The sequence below is a fragment of the Pipra filicauda genome, unplaced genomic scaffold (genome assembly GCF_003945595.2).
Source record: "Pipra filicauda isolate LSUMZ 115617 unplaced genomic scaffold, ASM394559v2 scaffold182_size1470994_pilon, whole genome shotgun sequence".
Classification (NCBI taxonomy): domain Eukaryota; kingdom Metazoa; phylum Chordata; class Aves; order Passeriformes; family Pipridae; genus Pipra; species Pipra filicauda.
In genome coordinates this window covers 1182439-1207690 of record NW_024104290.1, presented here as the reverse complement: position 1 = coordinate 1207690, position 25252 = coordinate 1182439, and the positions used below count along the sequence as shown (strand labels likewise).

At 54.5% G+C, this 25252-nt stretch overlaps 1 protein-coding gene across 4 annotated transcripts; it reads left to right on the top strand.

The window, feature by feature from the left end:
• Positions 1 to 68: 68 nt before the first annotated feature.
• Positions 69 to 25181, top strand: TECTA (tectorin alpha). 4 transcript variants are annotated; one of them, XM_039379996.1, is made up of 25 exons: positions 69 to 2540; positions 3762 to 3844; positions 3967 to 4031; positions 5713 to 5846; positions 6491 to 6778; positions 9409 to 9546; positions 10024 to 10189; positions 11954 to 12366; positions 12653 to 13232; positions 13767 to 14359; positions 14763 to 15336; positions 16279 to 16889; positions 17191 to 17752; positions 18323 to 18522; positions 19596 to 19979; positions 20251 to 20537; positions 20620 to 20900; positions 20990 to 21100; positions 21417 to 21619; positions 21972 to 22135; positions 22253 to 22501; positions 22994 to 23156; positions 23437 to 23524; positions 23643 to 23759; positions 24176 to 25181. In XM_039379996.1, the coding sequence occupies exons 3-25, from the start codon at positions 3968 to 3970 to the stop codon at positions 24274 to 24276; spliced, it is 6471 nt and encodes a 2156-aa protein (XP_039235930.1). In that variant the 5' UTR covers positions 69 to 2540; positions 3762 to 3844; position 3967; the 3' UTR covers positions 24277 to 25181. The 4 variants fall into 4 exon arrangements, with proteins under 4 accessions (XP_039235930.1, XP_039235929.1, XP_039235932.1 ...); XM_039379995.1 differs by lacking the exon at positions 3762 to 3844; XM_039379997.1 differs by lacking the exon at positions 69 to 2540 and having other exon boundaries at positions 3729 to 3844.
• Positions 25182 to 25252: the final 71 nt, after the last annotated feature.

Here is a 25252-nt window from a genome sequence, read left to right as displayed (position 1 = left end):
CTCATGGGGGATATTCTTCCCGCTCCCACGACTTGCCTTTGGTTTGCTCGCAGACTTAGTGATGGAATTCAGGCCAAATAGGTAATTGGTTTGGATCAGTTCAATAAACTTATGTAAGTTTTTACACAAAAAAAAAAAAAAAAGGTGTCCTGAGCTTTGCCCTTTTGTGTTCCCCTTGAAGCAAAACGTTCCTGTGGGTCTGACCCACATGTTTAACTCACACCTTTGGTGCGGTGAGAGCTGCAGGGGTGTATTTGTGCTGCTGATGTGTGTGCTGAGAACTCAGGCACAGCCACCTCACCTGTGATGGTGCTTTTTGAAAGGAAAAGGAAGATCTAGTCCTCTCCTGGGCTGTATTTCTCCGTGGCTGTGATTCATCTCCACTTCCAGGTGAGGAACGAGGCTTGAGATCACTCTTATTATCTGCTCCATGTCCTCACTGGGACTGACCTTGGGGATAAAACAAGTTCCATCCTCGTGACTCGCACCAAATAACCCTGGGGAGAGGCAGGAGGAAAAAGAATGTCCCTCCAGATGGGACAGAGCTCCTGGCAAACCCCTCCCAGGGTGTCTCCCAGCTGTGCTGGGTCCCTTGAAATGGGAATGCCTGTGGTTGCTCTGCTGAGATGAAGCAGCCAGAGAACCTTTTGCCTCATCTTTTCATGCTTGTTTTTTCTTGAGGTCAGGCATGGGAGGAAGTTTTCTGCTGGAAGAATTAAAAAAAAAAAAAAAAAAGAGAAGTGTTTGGTTGTTCAGCTCCGATGTGTCCAGCACTGCATGATGGGAACATCCCCTGCCAAAAGAAAATAGCCTGGAAGACAGAGTCCTCCCCAAAGAGACAGTGAAACCTAATCAAACTTCATCAGTGTGGTCTTGCCCAGGACAAACAGGACCAGAATATTAAACTGAAAAAGGAGCAGAAGGAAACCTATTTTCACCAGTTTTCTCTGTGTTACAAAACAGAAGGAGAAGAGTCAATTGATTTTCCTGTGGCTGGTAATGTTTAAAATGAAGAGCCAGGGTGCATGGAGTGGCAGGCTGGAAGTAATGGGTCCCTGGAATATCAGTGCTGATATCCCCCTGCCCTCCTAAAATAGTTGTTGGTTTAGAAAAGGGTACAAATAAGTTTAAAAAATGAAAGACTCTTGTTAGCAAGGCCACGTTTGGAGGATGAAGAAAAAGCAAACTCCAGGATTTGCTGTGGAGGTGGTGTGTTGCCTGGTGCCCCTGATGTGCTGAAGGAAATTGCTGATGTAAGATGCAGCACTTTTGGGGTGAACTTGCTAAACACACTTCTAGGAGCCCCCAGGCTCCTGGGAAAAAAAAAGTCTGGGCTTCTCTGGTTCTTATTGGGCTGCTGGCATTCCTGTGCCCTCTCCATTCCTGGCAAGGGGCAGGGAGAGGGTGTACAGGGAGCACAGGAGGAATAACTAACTCCTAGCAGGGAAAATAAAAGGCACCCACCCAGAAAGTCAGAAAGGAAAAGCCAAGGTCAGGCTGTTTTCCTACAATGGGTTGGAGCTCTGCCTGTCCTACCTGAGTCTTGCTGCAGGCTGGAAAATCAGCTCTAACATGGCTCTGCTGGTGGCATCCTTCACCCCTCAGCTGCTATTCCACCTCTCCCTCTCTCATCTGACGTGGATCTGAACGCAATGAAAGTGGTTGAATTCTTTTCCCAGGGTACAGAAAACGAGGAAATTTGGTCAGCTCACCCCAGCTACCCCCACAGCCCAGAGCTAGCTGTGTATCACCTATCAGCCCAGATGCCAGGGGCAGGGAAAATCCCTGTGGAAATTGCAGGTTGTAGGAGTGAAAACAGTAATAACACTCACACCAGTCCCCCAGTGAGACTCCCCAGCAGCAGCCAGCCTTTCCAGAGCAGGTGGAAACAGGAACAGCAAGGAAAGCCTCCCTGGGAGATCTGGAGACAGAACACTGGACTGGGTGAGTTTTTCCTTTTCCACCTGTAAAAGCAGAAGTCAGTTACAGAAAGTAAAGCAAGACCTGGATGGCAAAGTAGCTCCATTGAAAGTTCAGGGCACTTTGAGCCTAGCACTGCTTAATGCTAATCCTGTAACAGTATATAGATGGGCTTTTTTTTTTTTTCCTTTTACACAAAGGAGGAAGGGGCTCAGTTCTTCTGAGGGTTGGGTTTTCTTTCCCCTGAGCAGCACAGCAGCGAGCCCAGCTCCGGCTCGCTGGCATTTCCATCTGAATCCACCTGAAGGGGGTGAGCTTTTGGGGAAGAAAGAGGCTCCTCTCCCTCTCCAGGCCAGAATCTGATCTCCAGATTAGCTCGCTGGTTATCAATAGAGGCAACAGTTGTGATTGCAACTCAACACTGCTCCAACCCTGGAAGAGCATTGACGGGAAGGGAGTTTTCAATTGGGAGAGCAGGGGACTGAGCCATCCTTTCAGTCCCCAGCAAGGATTGGCACGGGAGGACCGGCATGCATTCTCCATTGACATAGGACTTCGCCCTGCTCCACCAAGATTGGTCTAAAATTTCAGACCTCATCGCTCCTCTAGTCCACAAACAGGTTGGTAATCTTTTTTTTCATACCTAAATAATTGCAGTTTTCAATGGGATATATTAAATAATGTGTTCTTTATTAAGTCTGTCATGTTTGCCGAGTGGTGCCAGTCTTCCTCTTGTCCTCAGGCTGCCACAATCTCCGCTAGTCACTCTCTACCCGCTCTCTGCTAATGAATCCACAGAATTTACAATCCTGTCATCCTCCTTTCATCTTCCCAAGACAGGGAATGTGGCAAAACTTTTCCTTGGTGGAGTGATTTCTAGTCAATGGAGAATGTGGCAGCTGGGAGCAGACTGGGACCAGCATTGGTGTGACTGCAGCAGTGAACAGGGAGGAACTTTCTGTCTGCTGTGTTCCATACTTTGCAAGCTCCCAGAAGTGGGAATCAAGTGGAAGTGATGTGGGACAGATGATGGGATGTTCCCCCTGTGTGCTCTGTGTGCTATTTATGTAAATGTGTGTCTTTAGAAGGTGCTGGATCTGCTGATCCACAAACGCCATAAAAACAGATCTACAGGGGACACAAAGCAACACTGGCTTTTACAGACAGATATTTAAAGCTGGGAAGGTGGAGGGGCTGATCTGAAAACTTAGGCTGTGCATAATGGCTGTGTGAAGCTGATCAGGTACTTTTCCCACTGGCACACACACGCTGGGAACACACGAGACCCTCCCGGGAGCTCGACGTGAGCCCTGCCCGTGTGTAATCACGGACTCGACGGGCGAAGAAATCAAAGCAGGTGTTTTAGCAATATTTTCCATTGGATTAATAATGAGTAACAAATTGCATTAGGCACAGAAGGAATTAAAGCTGGCACGGGGTTTTCTCTTTCATTTTCCCAGCCCTGTGTCTGCTCTCTCTCTCTCTCTCCCATTGATTCCTGTGCAGCAAGGAGGTGCCCAGCTGTGGAAATGTTTGGGCTCATCCAAAACAGTAAGTGGTGGTTGTGGTAGGAGCCAGCACAGAGGATTAGTCAAAGTGGTGTCTGAAGCCCCTTAACCACAAGAGCACACCACAACTCTTGTGCTTGGAGCAGTGCAGAGCTGCTCCCCTTGGAACTGGGCAGGAGTGTCCATCCCTGCACCGAGCAAATCAGGGAGGAATTGCTTTTGAACCCTCAGGAGAATCAAGAGCCCACGGAGAGCTGGGGCTATTTACAGCTTCCAAAATCCATGTGAAACCAGCAGCAGCTCTTCCATGTGGTTCTGGGCTTCCTTTGGCAGTGCCTGCAGGTGATTTGCTGTTATCACCAGGGAATTCTCTCTGCACCACTCCATGGAACAGGCATTTCGGGTCTGCCTGGCAGGTGAGGGGCCTCCACCTCTGAAACATCCACCTGGCTTCAGGAAGCAGCAGGGCTTGGGGTATCCTTAAGGATGTGTTTTCCTACCAATGTGATGCATGTCTGGGTTTCTTCCCTTCCTGTAGGATGAACAAACGATCGTTTCTGGGAACCTGGGTGGCCCTTTTGGTGATAACAGCCCGGCAGCGAGGTGAGTGTCTCCTGCTGGAGTGCTGGGAGCCCAAAATTCCCCAGCTCTGCTGTGCCCAGAGACCCCAGAGGGCTGAGAAAACACCCCCAACTCCTTGTCTGGGGGTGTATAAGGACCAGGGTGACCTGAGTGTTTCCCATGGGGAGGGAGAGGCTGGGAATTTTAAGGGATGCTTGTGTATATCATTTATATGGCTGTGTGTGCACGTGGGAGCTTTCCAGAGGTTGTGTTGGTCTGGCCAGTCACTATAAAATCAGTTGGAAAACATTTCAGTGTTAGGACTGCTGAGTAGGAACAGCAGCGTGGCCCCAGCAGTGCTAAAGGAGCTGGAATTAAGGAGTGTCTGCTGAGTTCCCTGTTTTAAAAATCAGTAAAATCCGTGTCTCATAGCTATGCCTTGGCTGTAATAACTTTTCAGGTGTGTGACAGCTGTGAAATGTCTTATTTTACTACCTGTCAGCCTGAAGTTTTGCCGTGGCCCTTTGGATATATCTGTGAAACCATCACATGCCACTTCCCTTTATGTCCAGTGGGGCACTCAGGCCACTCAGAGGTCTCAGGAAATCAGGATGCCAGTGGGTTAGGCCAGGCTTGCCCTTGTCTCCTTTTCCCCTGGGAAAATTGGACCAGTTGAGCCTGTGAAGGACTCAATTTATTCTCCTTATTCCAAGGCAATTTCCAGTATGAATCATCCTCAGGATGGCAGGGAAGGAGCATCCCCTGGGCTGGGCATCAGGAGAGCCCCCCCTGTGTCTGGAACAGTGGGGAACAGAGCAAACTGGCCCCATCTGAGGCCCCTGAAAGCACAGGGTCGGGCCCAGGAAGTAAAAGCACATCCTGAATCCAGGTGAACAGAGCTGGGATTGTTCAGATCCTGTGGCCTCGTATCGACCAAGATTGAATGTTGTCAGGACAGGGAATGGCTTTTCTACACTAAAGAGGGGAGAGGGGAGGGGAAAACCCAGAAAAATCCCCGTTTCCTCTGTGAGGAGCACACTGGAAACAGGACATGAGATGACAGCAGAGGTCTGGCAGGGGCTGGGACAGGAGGGGACGTGTCCTCAGGGGCCAGAAGTGCCTGACTGTGCCTCAAGCCAATGGATTTTAGGCTGGTAATGAGATGTGTCAAAACCATCTTCTGAAGTATTTTTAGGAGAGACAGTTATGTCCACTGGCAGTGCTTTTTAGCAGGAAATGTTTTGCTGGGAAATCTCAAAGCAGCCGTGACACCTCAGGCTGTGACCCGGCCCCAGGAGCCCTGGGGTCCAGCAGGAAGGGCTGTGCAGGCAGGAGGGAGGTGGACACTGCCAGGAACGTGTCCCTGAGGGTTGGAGTTGGTGCTGTTTGCTCCCCTGAACACCTCACCACCTAAACCAGCAAGTCCTGCCCATCCTGGAGCAGGGAGGATGGACCTGTTGTCCTTGTTGTCCCAGTGAGAAGCAGAGAGATGAGTGGTATGATTTGGTGGCACTCACATGGAAGGCAAAAAGCGAAGCTACAACTGTCCTGCATCTTGGGGTCACTTTGCTGTTGCCCCAGCCAACCTTTGGATGATGCTTTTTCTCCTGACCCTGTCCCAGTCCCAGAGCTGGAACCTCTGCTGTGGCTTTGCTGTGGCCTCTCTCAAGTCAGAACAGGTCCTGACATGGCCTGAAGGACTCTCTTCTCTCTCTCCTTCCAGCTCACACCATGGGGAGTCTGTATCCATTCTGGCAGAACGACACAAGAACACCCAAAGTTGATGATGGAAGCTCTCCTGAGATCAGGATCTCCATCCCTTTCATCTATTTTGGAGTCCCCTACAGAAGCATTTATGTGAGTGGACAAACAGACTTTCCCTTGGCTCTTTTCCTTGTCATTAGGTTGTATTTTAAATGCTCTCTCCCTGTCATCAGGAACGGGAAGATTTATTAGCAACTACCTGACAAGTTCTTAGATTTTGTGAACTGATAGGTTTTATGATTAAGAAAGTCAAAGGTATATTTAATGGGATAATGTTCATGGGAAAGGAATATAAAAGGCAGTAAATTTTCTTTGTAGGTGATTAAATGGTACAGCAAAGCTAAGGGCTTGACACGAGGGACATTTTTCCTGTTGCATGACAAGAAACAAGAAAATGCAGAGACCTGCTGGGGGTAAAATGGGCAACAGTTTTGTGGGTGCCCGAGACAAGGACAAATTGCTGCTCTCCTTTGTTGTCCTGTAGAGCCCTGTTTTGCAGACCTTTCAGGGATTTTTGGGGCTTTTTCAGGGATGCTTTTGGGGCTTCCTGCATCAGCCTTTGGCCACCCCTGGTGGGATGAAGCAGAATCTCTGGCTGGGTGGTCAGGCTGCCTCACCCACTGTCACCATCTCAGTCACCTCCAGGGGAAACCCTCTCACCCCACGTTTTCTGAGAAACCCGCGGGTTTCTGCTGCCTGCAAAGGCTTGCTCAGGCAGGGTGGGTCTCTTGGTGCAGGTGAACAACAACGGGGTGATCTCCTTCAACACGCTGGTCAGCCAGTTCACCCCCGAGGCCTTCCCGCTGGCCGACGGCCGCGCCTTCGTGGCGCCGTTCTGGGCCGACGTGCACAACGGCATCCGGGGGGACGTCTACTACAGGGAGAGCACGGACCCCTGGCTGCTCAGGAGAGCCTCCAAGGACATCCACAAGCACTTCAAGGACATGGCCTCCTTCTCTGCCACCTGGGTCTTCATCGTCACCTGGGAGGAGGTCACGTTCTACGGGGGGAGCAGCACGACGCCGGTAAGAGCGTGGTGCTGGATGGTTGAGTGTATGCCTGTGGTTGTATATCTGTGTGTCTGTGTATCAGTTATATAATTGTCTTTTGTGTGTAAAATTGACTGTGTGTCATTGTGCTCCTCGGTTCCCCTTGGGCAGAGAAGCACCATGGTCCTTTCACCTTTCTGTCTCGTGGGAGCCCATACGAGCCTCGCTCCCTGCTCTCAGATCTCCAGGGAAAGCATCCCCTCTTTGGTATTTGCAGGCAGTGTATCTAAACAGGGCCCTGACACCACTTAGGAGTGTTTGGCTTGATCACAGTGTGCTTCTTTTTTGTTAGATACAAATGCAAATATTTGTGATGACAACTGCAGGGGAGAATGGTCAGACTGACCAGAGTCACACTCACGACTCAACCATATTATGTTTCCAAAAATGTGAGTTGTATCTCAGAGGATGGAGATGGCAGTGTGGTGGTTTTTTTAGGGCATGAACAGCTTTTAAATATCTGGTTAATATGTGAGCTGTGGCTGCAGCTGCTGTTGGGAGATCCGTGCTGGACTCCTGGTAGCTGAAGGCTTAGGGTGCAGATACAATCCTAGGATGGTTTGAGTTGGAAAGAACCTCAAAGCTCATCCTGTCCCACCCCCTGCCATGGGCAGGGACACCTCCCACTAGACCAGGCTGCTCCAAGCCCTGTCCAACCTGGCCTTGAACACTTGGGGAGTGAGGGATCCCAGCTATTGTTTGGGGCAAGGCTTGTTTAGGACTAGCAAGTGCCAAAAGCTGGTTTCTTCTGTCTCGAGGAGTTGGCTCTGATAAACAGTCCAGCTCTTTCCCATTTGTTAGAGAAGCTTGAGATTTAATGCATATTTTTTACCAGTCCTGGCAGCATTTGCAGAAAAAACCCCACATATATATTTATTTGCAGACAGGAAGCAATATAGAGATTCGTGTATTGCCTGAAGAATTACATTTGCAACACAATGCAATTTATTTTGTTGTGGAGCAGCCTTCCTGCTCAGCAGCAGCCAGGGCTCGGGGTTGGCACGTGGAACAGCACGATGCAACTTAAGCAGGAGATTCATTGCAATGCAGAAAAGCTGCAGAAAACAATTTGGGGAATGTGGCCTCTGGGACGCTGCAGTTGCTGTCTCGTGATGTCACCTGACATTAGCTCAGTTTCTGAGAGCCTGGTGAGGCAGCAAGGGTGCTCAGGGGCCATCAGAACCAAAGAGGGAGATTTTGGGGGTTGATGGAAGTTCCAGCCATCTTACACCTGGCACCAGGTCACCTCCTGCCGCTCTCCAAGAGGCCCCTGAGCAGAGCAGGGTTTGCTGCCCCACCAGAAAGCTGCTGTTGCACTCTCAGAGTGATCCTGACTTCATGTGTGACGTGTTAGTGATCTCACAGCACAGCAAAAGACTTGGCCAAGGTGAGCAAAGTGTGCAGGGGACACCAGAAGTAGGAGGCAGAATCCCAGGGAAAGGATGCAAGAGTGGAAACAGTGGCTCTCCTGCCCACCCCGGTGTGAACTGTGCCATTTGCAGCTGCTGGGAGGCTGCTCTGCCCACACCTCTCACTCTCCTGACAGCTCCCAAAGCCTGCTTTGCCTCTGTGTTCAAGATTCCTCATGGCAGGAGCCCTTATGTGCCTTGGAAGTGACCTCCTTGTGGGGTGCAAGCAGTGAGTGCAGCCCTGGGCTCCCCTCTGCAGTCCCGAGGCATCCTCAGAGCCCAGAATCCAACCAGTGGGTTTAGCACCAGGCTCCTTGTATTGCTCTTGATTAATTAAAAGAGAGGCATCCCACACTTAGTGCCCTGCTAAAATCCTGCTTGCTCAGAGGCAGGAGGAGCAGTTGTCATGGCATGGTCCCAGTGCAGAGGAAGGGCAGGGGTGGGAAGGACAGGAAAATGCTAAAGGCTGAGAGAAGTGATTGACTTCATTCCCAGCGATGAGCTCTGCTGCTGGATCTGCATGGATAGAGGGAATATCTCAAGGAAAGAGGCTTCTTCTGCCTTTCTATACAGCTATAAATGGAAAATGGGGATTATGCTGCCCTCACCACCTGGCTAAGCGGGCTCTTTCCACCTGGAGCCCTGCTGGAATGTGTCTGGAGCTGGGGGGGCTGGAAATGCAGAGTCATTTCAAGGGAAAGGAAGAACATGAGCAGCAGATTTAGCAGGGAGCGAGGGGATTTGGCAGCCAGCAAAGTGCATGATATACGTGGCTGGCTTGGATGTAATCCACCTTTAGCAGTATTGTAGGATATGGATGTGGAAGGGAACTGGGAAAGATAATGCAGCGAGGGATAAAGCTGAGATAGGGTAAGGGGAGATAACAGATCTTAGCAACCTGAATCCTGCCCATTGCCTCTTCTCTGTGAGCTCATTCTCATGCTGCCATCTATTGGTGTTCACTTGGATCAGAGACGGACTTGTCGTCCTCCCAGGTGGAGGAAAGGGCAGGGATAGGAGCTGGTGGAGTTGTGGCAGCAAGCACAGGCGTATTTTGGGTCTAATTCAGCTTCTGCAGCTCTTCACTGCAAGGCTCCTGTGTCTTGCTCAGGCCGGAGATGAAGGTGGTGAAAGGACAGGCAAACAGCGCGAGAAAAGCAGTATCACCTCGTGAAATGTGCTCCTGGTTTTCCACAGGTGAACACTTTCCAAGCTGTCCTGATCTCAGATGGAGTGTCTTCCTTTGCCATATTTAACTACCACGAAATCAGCTGGACCACGGGGACAGCCAGTGGAGGGGACCCCCTAACTGGTCTCGGCGGGGTGATGGCCCAGGTGAGGCTCTTGCTGCCATATCCCTGTCTCTGTTGAACTCTTGGATGATTGCCTGGAGCTTTCCCAACATGTCCATGCTTCCTCATGCCACTCAGTCCCCCACTGTCCCCAGCACTCCTTGCATCCCGCTTCTGGGCACCCAAAATCTGGTGATGGCAGCAGTTCCATCTGCCTGGGGGGGGAGGTTCCTGCATAAGGGGAGTTTCCCTGCATTGCTTCCTCCCTTCATCTTGGCCACTCAATACATACCCCCTTAGATCTATATTTACAAACATATGTATACACACATACCTAAATCTGTAAATATACATCCATTCTGCTTGTAGTACCCGTTTAGCTTTTCAAAACTAACTGAAAACTGCAATCCCTGAGAGAAGCTGTTGAAACTAAAGAGGAGGGGGCAGAGAAGTGAGGAAACGCAGCATCACTTTCCCGTGGCCAAGATGGGTGATGGAATTTGCTCTCTCCCTGCTTTAGGCTGGTTTCAATGGAGGAAATCTCACCAACTTCTTCAGCCTCCCGGGCTCCAGAACTCCAGACATTGTGAATATCGAAGAGACAACCAACGTGAACGTCCCTGGGCGCTGGGCTTTCAAAGTAGATGGCAGAGAAATAGACCCTGCCAATGGCTGCAGCCTGAGAGGTAAGGGAGGAATGGCACTGCTTGTTTGCAGATTTTGGGGTGCAGTGTAGCCAAAGGTGACGCTGTTGGGGTGCTGGTGGAGAGGTGCTGACTGCTCTGGGCTGCTGTGTTTTTGCCAAGGCATCCCCAGAAGCTGCAGCTGTGGGGACAGAAACACGAGAGTAGGTGCCAGTCACTGGTTGCTGCACCCAAATTCCAGGTGGCAACAGGAAAGACCCGGGGACAGCAATTTCCTCTGGCCCCCACATTAGGGAAGCTGGCCTTGTGGTCCCATTTCCCTTGTTTCTGCAGGAGGAAGAGCAGGTTTTCCCTGTGCAGAACCTGTGCCTGTGTCACACAGAGCACGGGGCTATAAACGCATTAATCAATGCACACAGTGACTGCACAGGGACTTTGCTGCACAGAGATTACTGTGTTGCCATTTGACGAATAAAACTGTCAGGAGCTTCCACAGTGCTCCAGGAGTCTTTCCAGCAAGAGAGGATTGTCATTTGTGAGTGGATGCTGGGGACATGAGGCTTCTTTATGTCCCGGTTTAGGACTGTACCAAGAAGGCTCCGAGGCTCTTGCAGCCACAGCAGTTTTAGATCCAGCTGCTCCAGCCCCTTCCAACTGCTGACCCCAGGAAGAAAAGGCTGGACTTTGCAAAGGGGCTGGAAGGCATCTTGGGTTTGCAGGTGATGGGGGAGTGTGAGTAAATCCCACCACTGGATTTAAATTTCACGCTGAATGTCTGATTGCCCTTTATGAGAGGAGACGCAGCACGAGGTGTCAGAGCCTTATGACACTCCTTTCCCAAATCCCCCACACCAGGATGGCTGGCGTGTGGGTCTTGCTAAGAGGAGACATTTGTTGCAGGGAAGTGGAAAATAGCTTCTTTTTTTTTTTTTTTTTTTTTGGTAGGAGGCAGGGAAGAGCACAAAAGTTTAGGAGAGGTAAATTCAGGCAGCGCACGGCGGGAGCCACGCGGCTGAGAAGTGTGAAAGATGGCCAGATGGAGGAGAGAGAAACTCTCCCGGGTACTTGCCACCCTTGTTCTCCTGTCTTCTCTCAGCCTCTCACGTCTCTCACCAGACAAACCTGCCTCCCTTTATAGTGCCACGTCTGCTCAGTCTGCGGGATCACTCAGCGCTCCCGTTGTGGCTGGGGTGTGGTGTGGAAGTTACTTATCAGCAGTTCTTTTGGTTTCCTAACTACTACGAGCTCTTTCTGAATGGGAGTAAATTGCTCCAGGGCTGCTGGTGGCAGAGTCACACTTTGACCAGCAAAGTGGTGTGGACAGGGCAATGATGGAGGTGGCAAAATGCTGAAGGACAGCACAAGTGCAGCGACAGTGCTGGGAACGGCCTCCAAAAGGCATCAGCTTTACCAGTGGACTTTCCTTTTGGGAAAAGAGCACAAATGGCACTTGTGCCCTGCACTACTGAGGCAGAGTGAGAGTTGTGGGTGTCCAAAATGTAGGGAATAGCCTTCAAGTTTTCCAGCCTGTGTGTTGCAGCGCTCGCCCTGGATTTGTGACAGCGCCCTAAGCATTCCATGGACTTGAAGAGGATGGACCACGCACTGAAAACAAAGCTTGGGATTGCAGCACTTTGCTGAGTGGCACTTGCTGGGAGTTTGCACAAAGAAAGCCCAGTGGCAAGACACTTCGGTGGTGGTCTTGACCCCGGGGCCAGCAGACCCCTCTGAGGTGACGTGGTGCACTTGGCTCCTCTGTCTGGAGAAGTGATGTAGCGTGGGTTTTTCCCCTTTCTGTCTTTCTAGGGCAGTTTCTCCGCCAAGGGGAGATCTTTTGGGACAACGCCAACTGCAGCACCAAGTGCCGCTGCCTGGACTTCGGCAATGAGATCCTCTGCCAGGAGGTGGCTTGCGGCCCCTTTGAGGCGTGTGAGAGCAAGGCCAGGTTCTTCCAGTGCGTGCCGGTGGAGAGCAGCACCTGCGTGGTGTTCGGAGATCCTCACTACCACACCTTCGACGGCTTCCTCTTTCACTTCCAGGGTTCCTGCTCCTACCTCCTCGCCAGGCAGTGCTGGCCAGGCTCCCACCTGCCCTACTTCAACGTGGAGGCCAAGAATGAGAACCGAGGCGGCTCCTCCGTCTCCTGGCTCAGGGATATTTTTGTGGAGGTCTACTCGCACAAGATTGTTCTCCCCAAGGGTGGCTTTGGGAAGGCAAAGGTGAGAGCCCTGCTGGTGGATGGGGAGAACTTGCCAGGCTGGCTTCTCTGAGGTGGCAGTGAGGCTGTGACAACAGCTCGGAGAGCGTGGGATGGCACTTCTGGGCCTCGTGTGTCCTTGGGGAGTGGGCATGGGTGACAGGCATGGTGGAAAAACCCTGTGGCTTACAAATGACTGTCCTTCTGTGCGTGTCCCTAACCCTAAGACACCATAACGTGGCTGTGTCCCAGTATGAGGGCTCTGCTATTTCCTGCGCTGGCTCAGCCTCCTGGTGTTGTCCCCGCAGGTGGATGACCTGGTGGTGTCCCTGCCCATTTCTCTGGAACTGGGTGCAGTCAAAGTCTACCAAAGTGGCCTGTCCACCGCCCTGGAGACTGACTTTGGCCTGCTGGTGACCTTTGATGGAGAACACTACGCCTCCGTCTCCGTGCCGGGCTCGTACATCAATGCCACGTGCGGTCTGTGTGGGAATTACAACAAAGACCCTGAGGACGATATCCTCCGCTCAGATGGGAGGTTGGCCACGTCCGTGCCAGAGCTGGGAGAGAGCTGGCAAGTGCCACATCCTGAGAGGAGATGCTCCACGGGCTGCTTGGAAAACTGCAGCCTCTGCGACGCCGCCACCGAGTCCCTGTATTTCACCCCCGAGTACTGCGGCTTCATCAACAAGACTGGGGGCCCCCTCTGGGAGTGCAGCTCGGTCGTGGACCCCACTGCCTTCATCCACAGCTGTGTCTATGACCTCTGCAGTGCCCCTGTGCCGAGGGATAACGGCACTGGGCTGTGCCAGGCCATCCAGGCGTATGCCACGGTGTGCCAGTCCCTGGGCATCTCGGTGGGAGAGTGGCGGACACAGACGGGGTGTGGTGAGTGTTTATGTGCTTGTGCTGGGAGCCTTCCCCTCTGGAGGAGAGGAGTGATTTCAGGGGTTTGCCTCTGTGCCCAGATGAGGGGAAAGAATTCCAAGGGAGGGAGTTGTTGGAGGGAGTCAGAGGAAAATGGATCAGTCCCTTTCCACGGCATCAGACTCTTGCTCCAGCAAAAGGGTGGTGGAAGTCAGGTGGGAGCTCCACGTTTCTCTGCAGACAGTCAGCTGCCATGGTGAGAGATGGAGGTTGGACTGGGACAGGGACAGGCTCAGGACACACTTCTCAGCCCATCCTCCTCAAATAGCTGCAGGCAGTTTGGTGGCTCTGGAGTGGTTTTGGAGAAGCCCCTCTTATGTGACAGGAATGGCCAGGGAAGCACAGAAAGGGAATGGAGGGGCCAATCCTACCATCAAAATGGAGCTCACGGGTCTCTGTGTGTTGTCTCTGCTGTGGGTCAACAGGAACAGGGTAATTGGCCCTGAACTGTGCCATAATTATGGTCCCCCTGTTTGTGTCCCCTCTGCCCCACAGCGACGGCCGTGCAGTGCCCGGAGCTCAGCCACTACTCGGTGTGTGCCAGCAGCTGCCCTGCCACGTGCTCAGACCTCACAGCCCCGCTGGCCTGTGCCTCCCCCTGCACCGAGGGCTGCGAGTGCGACGAGGGCCACGTGCTGAGCCGGGACCGCTGCGTGCCCGCCCCGCAGTGCGGCTGCGACGTGGACGGGCGGTACTACCCCGTCGGGGAGTCCTTCTGGGCATCCACGGACTGCACGGTGCAGTGCCAGTGCGAGGATGGAGGGGAGGCCAAGTGCTTCAACACCACCTGCCCCGAGGGAGAGATCTGCACCATCGAGGGCGGCCACCGCGGGTGCTTCCCCCAGCGGGAGACCGTGTGCTTGGTGGGGCAGAGCCAGGTGCTGCAGACGTTCGATGGCATCACCTTCCCCTACCCGCTGGAACAGTCCTACACGCTGCTCAAAACCTGCCTGGAGAGGCCAGACTTCATCGAGGTGGACATCAGCCAGAAGAAGGTGGGATCTGCTCCCAGCGGGCCGCGCGTGGTGCGGGTCCAGGCAGCCGGCCAGGAGGTGAAGATTGGAGGCACCCGCCTGTCAGACATTAAGGTAAAGGTGCTGCCCAGGGCCGGGGTGGGACGTGGTGGTTTGTGGTGTGATCCCTGTCCCCTTGGAGAAGGGCTCGTGGGTCTGTGGGTGTGGACAGACACCGTGGTGGCACTTGGGGGAAGCCCAAGTGAACCATCACCATGTGAGGGCTCTGAGGTTGTTGCCACAACACCACTATTCCTGTTTGCTGAGTCAGTTGTCTCCTGCAACTTGTTTGTTTTCCCTGGAAAAACACACTCTGTCTGGGGGCAAAAAAGCAAGGAAACAGCCATATGCCCTCACTCAGAGGACGCTCTGGGTCTTGGAGGGTGGGTCAGGGTCAGGAGGTGTTTGGTGTACTCAGCATGGCAGGAAAAATCGCATCGTCCTCCCTGAAGCGTCTCAATCTGCTTGTTCCTTGTAGGTGAACGGTTATGACGTGGAGCTGCCCTATTTCCACCCCTCTGGACGCCTGGAAATCTACCGTGGTGACAATGGCACCATGCTGGAGTCAGAGGGGCTCCTGGCCATCAGCTACTACGGCTCGGGGCTCCTGGAGATCCGCCTCTCCACCTCCTACTTCAACTGCACCGGGGGCCTCTGCGGCCTCTTCAACGGCAACGCCAGCGATGAGTTCAACCTGCCCACGGGCAAATTCACGGACAACCTGGAGCTCTTCCTGGAGAGCTGGACCACCTTCGACGAGATCTGCAACGGGGAGTGCGGGGACCTCCTCATGGCCTGCAACAACGACTCGGAGCTGCTCAAGTCCTACCGGAGCCGCTCCAACTGCGGCATCATCAACGACCCCACCAACAGCTCCTTCCTGGAGTGCCACAGTGTGGTCAACGTCTCAGCCTACTACAGGACGTGCCTCTTCCGCCTCTGCCAGAGCGGGGGCAACGTGTCAGAGCTGTGTGACTCGGTGGCGCGCTACGCCAGCGCCTGCAAGAATGCCGACGTGGACATCGGCCAGTGGAGGAGCCACAGCTTCTGCCGTGAGTCCACCAAAGCCTTTAAGTACCCAGCGTGGGGAGAAAGGGATTTTTGAACCCACCATACTCAGGCAGAGTCTTTTTGTTGGGAATTTGTGGGTGTGCAGAGGTGGAGCGGGTTTCTTAAGGGGTGCTGAAATTACAGCAGTAGTTTCTGAGCGTGCTGGAGCCAGCAGAGACACATTTCACAGCAAAGTGATTTCAGGGTGGCATTTCAGGAGGCAGCAGAAGTTTTATGATGCGGTGCAGGAGCGTTCTGGAGCCGCAGATGGTGTCTGGAGGTGCTGTGTGCCACCAACAGAGGATAATTTGCATAACACTGGTTTTTAGCTGGCTCTTTAAACTTGCTGTTGGTAGGAGAACATTCATAATTCAGAAGAAGCAAATGCGAAAAATCCCTGGTATGGAAGTACATGGTGGGAAGGCAGTGCCTGTCTCTGCCTCAGAGGTTTCAGGGAGGTGCCTGTTTGGGAGCTCTGTCCTTTTAGGTTGAGTATTAGAAAAAGGTTCTTCCCCCAGAGGGTGGTTGGGCACTGAACAGGCTCCCCAGGGCAGTGGGCACAGCACCAAGGCTGCCAGAGCTCAAGAAGCATTTGGATGATCCTCTCAGGCACAGGGCGTGTGACTCTGGGGGATGATCCTGTGCAGGGTCAGGATTGGACTCGATGATTCTTGTGGGTCCCTTCCAGCTCAGGATATTCTGTGAAAATAGCAGGACGAGGTGTCTTTTGGCACGTGGCAGGACAGGGCTCTGATGTGAGGGCAGTGATGGCTGAGAGGAGAAGGGGTTGCAAAAGAAATTGGGAGAGACAATGGCCAGCAAGGGGCTGGGATTGTTTCCCCTCTGGCTTCTTTCCCCCAAATCAGTCACCACTCACCCCATTCCCACTTTTTGCCTGTCCCTCACCCCGTGGGGCTCACGCTCTCTGTTTGCCGGCCCTGCAGCTCTGGCCTGCCCGGAGAACAGCCACTTTGAGGAGTGCATGAGCTGCGTGGAGACCTGTGAGAGCCTGGCCTCGGGCCCCGTGTGCACAGACACCTGCACTGAGGGCTGCCAGTGCGACGAGGGCTTCGCCCTGCGCGGCGCCCGCTGCATCCCGCGCGGGGAGTGCGGCTGCAGCTTCGAGGGGCGGCAGCTGGCCACCAACCAGACCTTCTGGATGGACATCTCCTGCCACTTCCTCTGCTACTGCAACGGCTCCGACAACAGCGTGTACTGCGAGAATGTCTCCTGCAAGGACGACGAGTACTGCCTGGAGGAGAACGGCCTCTACTACTGCCACGCCCGCACCGACGCCTCCTGCATCATCTCCGGCTACGGCCACTACCTGACTTTTGACGGCTACTCCTTCGACTTCCAGAGCAGCTGTGAGTTGATCCTGTGCACCACGATCTCCAGGCCCAGGGTGGAGCGCTCGGACACGTTCCCAGCGTTCACTGTCACGGCCAAGAATGAGGACCGGGACACCTCTCTGGCCCTGTGGGTGAAACAAGTGGAAGTGGAGGTCTTTAACTACAACATCGTCATCCACCGTGCCTACAAATACACTGTGCTGGTGAGTGCAGGACAGGAGGGATGTGGTTATGTCTGCCTGTGTGGCTCCCAAACCACAGAGTGAGTTCTTAGGCACTGGGCTTTATGGTCTGCAGGGTTTTACAGGGTTTGGGAAGTGTGGATGCTTGGGTGCTGCCAGGCAGCTTTTGGAGGGGGTTTGTGTTTTGGCTGCCTTGTTTTGGGTGCAGAGGCGAGGCCGACAGGGACCTTGCTCTGGGAATGCCAAGCCACCCCCATTTGTATCCTGTGGCAGCTGTGATTGTCATTCCCACTCACAGTGCATCTTGTTTCCTTCCCTGCAGATCAATGATGAGCGTCTCTACCTGCCCCTGAAGCTGGGCCAGGGCAAAGTGAACATCTTTGCCTTCGGCTTCCACATCGTGGTCGAGACCGACTTCGGGCTGAAGGTGGTGTACGACTGGAAGACCTTCCTCTCCGTCACCATCCCACGGGGCTTCCAGAACCTCACCTACGGCCTCTGCGGCCGCTACAACGGCAACCCCGAGGACGACCTGGTGGCCTCGGGTGGCACAATGGCCACCAGCATCGCCGACTTTGTCCAGAGCTGGGCCAAGAGGGACACGTTCTGCCGCGTGGGCTGCGGCGACCGCTGCCCGGCCTGCGGGAAGGTGGAAGGCTTCTGGAAGCCCCAGCAGCTCTGCAGCCTCATCCCGAGCCAGAGCGGGGTCTTTGCCAAGTGCCACAGCAAGATCAACCCCGGCTTCTTCTACAAGAACTGCCTGTTTGACACCTGTGTGGATGGGGGAGCCATGCAGACAGCCTGCAGCTGGCTGCAGAACTACGCCAGCACGTGCCAAACACAGGGGATTGCCATTACTGGCTGGAGGAACTTCACCTCGTGCTGTAAGTGCCACCCTGCCTCCAGGTCCTCCTTTTTCTGGGGTGCCAGGGATGGGGAGGCCAACAGCCAGGCAGCCGGTCCCTCCCATGCTGGGTGTGGGGTCAAGACTGGGCCACTCTATTCTTTACAAACTGCACGTGGTACAGCAGGAGCAGGGGTGGAAAAGGGGAAGCCTCAAGCTCAGGACGTATCAGCCATCCCCCCGTTGTTAAGCAGGAATTACATTAGTTGGCTTTGAAGGCAGGAGTACGTGTTTGCTCTAGTGAAGCTGCAGCCCCTTGTCAATAAGGTTGTGATGTGCTGTTCAATTAGGCTCCTGAGGATGGGGACTGCACGCCTCCCTGGCAGCCAATCTATCTGGCAAATCAGATGGGAAGTAATTGTCTTTGCTAACAAGACTGAAAATTAAATTTGTGTCGTTTTCCCTTCTGACAAGCAAGCTCATGGCCCAGAGGCACCGCTCACACAGGGTGGTGAGGCTGCTGACTGGCACCATGCGTGGCAGGTCCCTTTGGGGAACCAGGTTGGTTTGGTCCAGGGAGCTAATCTGAGTGTGCTTTGTCCTCTCTCAGCTGTCAGCTGTCCCCCCAACAGCCACTACGAGAGCTGCGTGTCCCTGTGCCAGCCCCGCTGTGCCGCCATCCGGCTCAAGAGCGACTGCAGCCACTACTGTGTGGAGGGGTGTCAGTGTGACCCCGGGTACGTCCTCAATGGCAAGAGCTGCATCCTGCCCCACAACTGTGGCTGCTACTCCGATGGCAAGTACTACGAGGTGAGCAGCTCCAGTCCTTCTCTCAGGGCTTGCTTTCGTCCTCTGGCTGATATTTCTGGGCCTGAGAGGGGATGGCAGTCAAGCTGGGCTGGTACCAGGGATAGAGAGGAGAGGGATGTCCTTCCATGGTGTGCTGCATAGCAACAACCACCATACAGTTGATGATTTCTATCTGCAAAAATCATCATACAGTTGTTAAGTGAGGGTGACCCAGGTGTCAAGCACAGGAGAGAACTGGTAGAGGAAAGGGTGGTGACTGAGAAGACTGATGAGTGCCAAAGTCCAGTACTATATAACCATTTGTTCTAGGTATTCCACTTTTTGTTTCACATTAAATTTATTTATTTGTAGCTACTAGATGTCACTCAGGAGTTTGATGCAGCAGAGGGCTGTGCTTGGTAGCACTGCTCATTTACAGCAGGTTTTATTTTGTATCAGTGAATCTGTTCCGTGTAAGATGTCTTTGCCAAGCCCCACACCCATAAGGAGCCAGTATTAAATATCAAAACCTTAAATTATTAAATTAAATACTTGAATTAAATATTAAAATCAAACCTTTTGGTTGCCTAAGTGAAAAACACGTTGCAGGGCTCAGCAGAGAGAGACAATAGGTGACACACTGGGCTGCCATGTCAAGAACTCTGGTGGGGGTACTGGGGTACTAACAGGTGGGTTGGTGGCCAGCAGAGTGCAAGAAAGAGGTCAGGGAGGTGTTTAACACTGTGTGTGTACAAGAGGTGAGGAAGGTTGTGATGGCAGTGCAAACAGTTGCCTCATGTCTGTGGGTAGCAGAGGTAGGTGCAAGCTGTTCTTGGCACCTTTTTCTCTGTCCTCATTACCCATTCTTGCTTGTTGTGCGGCAGAGGGGTGTAAACCTTGTCCCACAGAGGGCAGGGCAGGGATCCCTGGAGTGAGGAGTCCCTGGAGGTATTTAAGAAGAGACTGGATGTAGCATCAGTGCCATGGTCTAGTTGACAAGGTGGTATTGAGTCATTGGTTGGACTCGTTGATCTCAGAGGTCTTTTCCACCCTGGTTGATTCTGTGGTTCTGTGATCCTGTGCTTCTCTTTCAGCCCAAGCAGCTCTTCTGGAACGGGGACTGCACCCGCCGGTGCCGCTGCTTCCGGCGCAACCTGATCCAGTGCGACCCTCGGCACTGCAAGTCGGACGAGGAGTGTGCCCTGCGCAACGGCGTCCGCGGCTGCTTCAGCACCCGCAGCTCCTTCTGCCTGGCGGCGGGAGGGGGCGTGTTCCGCACCTTCGACGGCGCCTTCCTCCGCTTCCCCGCCAACTGCGCCTTCGTCCTCTCCACCATCTGCCAGAAGCTGCCCGACTTCTCCTTCCAGCTCATCATCAACTTCGACAAGTGGTCCTCGCCCAACCTCACCATCATCTCCCCCGTGTACTTCTACATCAACGAGGAGCAGATCCTCATCAGTGACAGGAACACTGTCAAGGTAAGGTCTTGTCAGGGGTGTCCACCCCCTCCACAGTCAGGCTGGGGAGCAGGGTGCTGAGTCCCAAATGGAGTAGGATACCAACTTCCAAATAGACTGAGATGGCACTCAGGCACTCACAATAGTCTTCACAAGGGCCCTAGACAACTGTTGTTGTTCTCACAGCTGGGATGGTGGGAGGCATTAGTGGAACCATTTTTGGGTGGCTCACACGCACATCCATAAGCAGGATACAGGAGGGGGATCTACTCCGTGTCCTCCCTTGCTCCAGGTGAACGGCAGCCAGGTGAGCATCCCCTTCGTCACGGGGCTTTCCACCAAGATCTTCAGCCAGGAGGGCTTCCTGGTCATCGACTCCAGCCCGGACATCCAGATCCGCTACAACGGCTTCAACGTCATCAAGATCACCATCGGGGAGCGGCTGCAGAACAAGGTGTGCGGCCTCTGCGGCAACTTCAACGGCGACCGGACGGACGACTACGCGACGCTGCGGGGGAAGCCGGCGGTCAGCAGCGTGGTGCTGGCCCAGAGCTGGAAAACCAACGGCATGCAGAAGAGGTGAGTGGTCGGGCAGCCCTTCCCACGGAGCGGGAGCAGGGCTGGCCGCACGAGCCCCCTGCCATGTGTCCGGTGCCCACAGCTGCAACGAGCTGCAGTACTCGCAATACGCCGCTTCCTGCGACAACGTCCAGATCCAGGAGCTGCAGAGCGACAGCTACTGCCTGAAGCTGACGGACATGAAGGGCTTCTTCCAGCCCTGCTACGGCCTCCTGGACCCGCTGCCCTTTTACGAGTCCTGCTTTCTGGATGGCTGCTACAACCACAAGAAGGTCCAGCTGTGCGGCTCGCTGGCCGCCTACGGGGAGGCCTGCCGCACCTTCGGCATCCTGGGCACCGAGTGGATCGAGAAGGAGAATTGCTGTAAGACAGCCGGGGGCCATCTGGGTTGAGGGGAGGGGGGGTGCTCCGAGGGTGAAGGTCGTGTCTGTGCTCTGCCTTGTGCTGTTTAGCAGGAGTGGTGGAAGATCCCTGCGTGGGCGCCGACTGCCCCAACCGCACGTGCGAGCTGGACAACGGCGGGGAGCTGTGCGGCTGCATCGAGCCCCCACCCTATGGGAACAGTGAGTGCCCTGGGCCTGGCTGTGGGATTGGTGCTGAGTGGTGTGCTGGGCTATTGTACTGCTGGGGCTGTGGGAAGGGAGGTGCTGAGGGCTGGGACTCTGGGGTTTCATGACTTTTCGCAGGTCAGAAGAGGAGGAGGAACAGGGAACTCAGGGAAGGGGTTTTTTGGGGTGCTTGTTATGGGCATCTCTGGCTTGGGAGTGCTTTGAGCAGGGATGTAGGACAGGGCGCACCATAGGAGACAATCCCAGCCCATTTCTGGTGGTGGGGAGGAGTGCTGGTGGTGATCTGAACTTGTCTCATCTTCTCTTCCAGCCACCCACGACATCATTGATGCGGAGGTGACCTGCAAAGCCGCCCAAATGGAGGTGTCCATTTCCAAGTGCAAACTGTTCCAGCTGGGCTTTGAGCGTGAGGGGGTGCGGGTCAACGACCGCCACTGCCCCGGCATCGAAGGGGAGGACTTCATCTCCTTCCAGATCAACAACACCAAGGGCAACTGTGGCAACCTGGTGCAGGTGAGCTGGGACATGGGGCATGGAGAACTGGGAGTGGGGGCCAGTCCTCCACAGCAGCCCAGCTTGACACCAGGGTTGGGGCAGGGCCGCACATGGATGCGAGCGATGCTTGGGAGCTGCTTGCATGGGCTGAGGCTCCACTCAGGGATAGAAGGAGAACAGAGATAGGTCTTGTGGAGTAAGGACTCTGCCTTGTGGTTCCTCGCCCCACCATTCCATACCCTTTCTGGCCAGGGGCAGTGGAGTGGCAGCAGGACCCTTAGTGTCACACAGCTTGTTTAGAGGCCAAGTGTCTGTAGGAGCAGGGGAGGAAATGGCTGATCTCAAGCAATGCCCTGTGTTCCCTCTGCAGTCCAACAGCACACACATAGTGTACAAGAACACGGTGTGGATTGAGAGTGCAAACAACACAGGCAACATCATCACCCGGGACCGGACCATCAACGTGGAGTTCTCCTGTGCCTATGAGCTGGACATCAAGATCTCCCTGGATTCAGTTGTGAGGCCGATGCTCAGGTAGGAGCCAAGGCCAATTGCACAGGCGGAGGCAGCAAGAGCTCCAAAGCAAGGCACCAGTCTGGGGGCTCACAGCCTCTCCTCTATCTGAGCCAGTATTTTTTGTGTCATCGTTAGTGTGATTAACCTGACGGTGCCGACGCAGGAGGGGAGCTTCACCACCAAGATGGCCCTGTACAAGAACTCGTCCTACAAGCACCCTTACCGGCAGGGCGAGGTGGTGCTCACCACCCGGGACGTGCTCTACGTGGGGGTCTTTGTGGTCGGGGCCGACTCCAACCACTTGATCCTGATGCTGAACAAGTGCTACGCGACCCCCTCTCGGGACAGCAATGACAAACTGCGCTACTTCATCATCGAGGGAGGGTGAGCGACCAGGGGCCAGCACGACCTGTTGGTTTCCATGGTGTCTGCTGGAGAGGGTGCTCGAAGGGGTGGTGGCATCAGTTTTGGATTTTTGGCTGGTGATCAAGTTCTGGAAAGGATGGGGAACAGGGCAGCCAGTGCTGTTAGGGCAGGATTAATTTGCTTAGAGTGGAGGTGGCCACAAGTCCTGTGTGTGACAGAATCCCAGATGTGGAGAGAAGTGACCTTCCTCATGTTGATAATTGGCAATGGGATGTCTGTAGGAGACAGGGGGATATGGATCATGGCACAGGCATTTTAGGAAGTGGGAGTACAATGAAGTTGGAAGTGCCAGAGGGAGGTTACAGAGGCAGGGCATAGCATCTCTGTCCAGACAAACACACCACTGTGGGACTCAGGCTGAGGGGGCCTTACAGGGACAGGGGAGAGTGATCCCTTGAGGGAGGATCCTGGTCATGGGAGGGTCGTGGTGAGCATCAGTGCTCTGCACAGGTGCCAAAACATAAAGGACAACACCATTGGCATCGAGGAGAACGGGGTGTCCTTGACGTGTCGCTTCCACGTCACCGTGTTCAAGTTCATCGGGGACTATGACGAGGTTCACCTGCACTGCGCCGTCTCACTCTGTGACTCGGAGAAATACTCCTGCAAAATAGTAAGTGGGGCAAGAGCAGAGGGGGCCAGGTTGCTTGATTTGAAGGGCTGTGTGGGAGTGCAGCAAACCCAGTTGATGTGACGTCAGAGAGGTGACCAGAGATGTAGCCCCGGGGGTGAGACCGGGAGGGTTGTGTGGAGAGAGGCTCTGCCATGGGCAGGTCACCTGGAGACCTGAGCGTGGTTGGAAAGTCCCTTTGGAAGCTGGGCTGGACTGAGGGGCACAGAGAGGGCCCAGGCAGGGGCTGAGAGTGACAGAGGTGGCATTTATCCCCCAATAGAACTGCCCCCAGCACACGAGGATGGCCAGCGCGTTCGCCGAGGACTCCAAGGAGCAGATCCTCTCAGTGGGGCCTATCAGGAGGAAGCGTAAGTGTGCGACCCCAGGGAAGGCTGGGGGGGGTTACCTGCCATCCCAGTCCTAGGCAGCCAAGGACTGGGGTCCGGGAGTGTTGCTCAGGTGTCCCCCTTTGCTGTGTGTGCCCAGGGTCGGACTGGTGCGAGGACAACGGGGGCTGTGAGCAGATCTGCACGAGCCGGGCGGACGGACCCCTGTGCAGCTGCGTGACAGGGACACTGCAAGGGGACGGCAAGAGCTGCAGGGGCAAGTACCAGGCTTGGGGCAGGCAGAGCAGGGGCTTCCACGCCCGAGCCGAGGGGCTGTAGGGGTGAGCAGCACGGGGAAGGCGGCTGGAAGGTGCGGTGTGTTGCAGACAGGAAGGATGTGGAGGGCAGGGAGCCAGATGTGTGCTCTTCCTGGCACCTGAGGGCTGCAGGGCCAATGCTGGCAGATTCTGAAGAGCTGGCGAGGGTGATGATAGTGTACAACGTGGTGCAGGGTAGAGTAGATGCCATGGGTAGAGTTTAGGGGCTCATGGGAGGGGGGCCCAGCAATGAGATCAGGCACTGGGAGGGTGCAGGACTGGCATGATTTGAGGGGCACTTGGCATGTCGGGGAGGGAGGTACACGCTGCACATGTACCAGGGCCCCAGCTCACACGGATCTCGTTGTGTTGGCAGCCTCCAGCTCTTCAGGGGAACACCGTGCCCAAGTGACCCCTCTGGTGGTGGCCCAGCTGTGGCTGTGGCTGCACGTGGCTCTGCGGGACCTGACCTCGTAGGCGCGGCTCTGCCGCCCCGCCAAAAACTGTTCTCGCGTCAGCCTGAGTCTTTGTAGGGTAGGAGACAGCCCCCCCACAGTGGCCACGCTGCCTCCAACCCTCTGCTGTGAGGAGAGAAGAGGGATGTGACCCGGAGAGAGCTCGGACGTGAAGGTGGCACGTGGCAGGCACAGCGGCAGCAACGGCAAGACAGAGCTGGATGTCTGCCCGTGGGACTGTGCTTTGGGGGTTTTTTTTACAGGTTTCTATCATTGATGTGGACTCAAGGAGGGGTTTTTGCAACTTTTCCCCAGGCTTTCCCTTACAGCTGCACTGTAGGTGGCCCTCACCGCTGTCAGTAGTGTGGGACAGGCTGGAGCGTGTGTCCCTTTGCATGGACAGCTGTGGGTCTCCACAGTCCTTGGGAGCTGCCATCAGGGTTTTGGGAGCTCATGGACTCAGCCAGAGGTAGGTGTTGGGGCACAGGCTGTGGGCCAGAGCAGTGCATTGTCACCACTGGATGTCGTGACACCTTGGGACCGTGTCACCCTCTGGCTCTCTGGTGCTGAGGTGTGTGCTGGAGAGCCAAACTCATCCCCAGGGCTCTGGAAGTCTTGGTTTTGTGCTGCAGTGCTGACAAGTCAGTCTCAATATTTGGAAAGAGGTGCTTTCTGGTGGGCAGGAACAAGAGCCAGGGAAATGGGGGGTGGAATTCCCTGCTGTGTTTTTGTGATGGGCCGCAGCAGAGTTGTTTGAGGGTCGGAGCAGGGTTGGGGTCTGCTTGCACAGGGCAGCAGCATTGGGGTGCCTGGTGGAGCAGCCTTGGGGTGCTGGTGGGTGTGGGGGGGCTGTGTTGGTGTCTTGTCTTGTGTTTGTACTCTGTGAAACGGCTGCGTGGGAATAAAAAGTGTTGTAATCCTTGGTAAGCGCCGTGGTGCCGTGTGGTGGTGGCCAGGACCGGGAGAGGCAGCTGGGCCTGGAAGGGCTCTGGGGATGG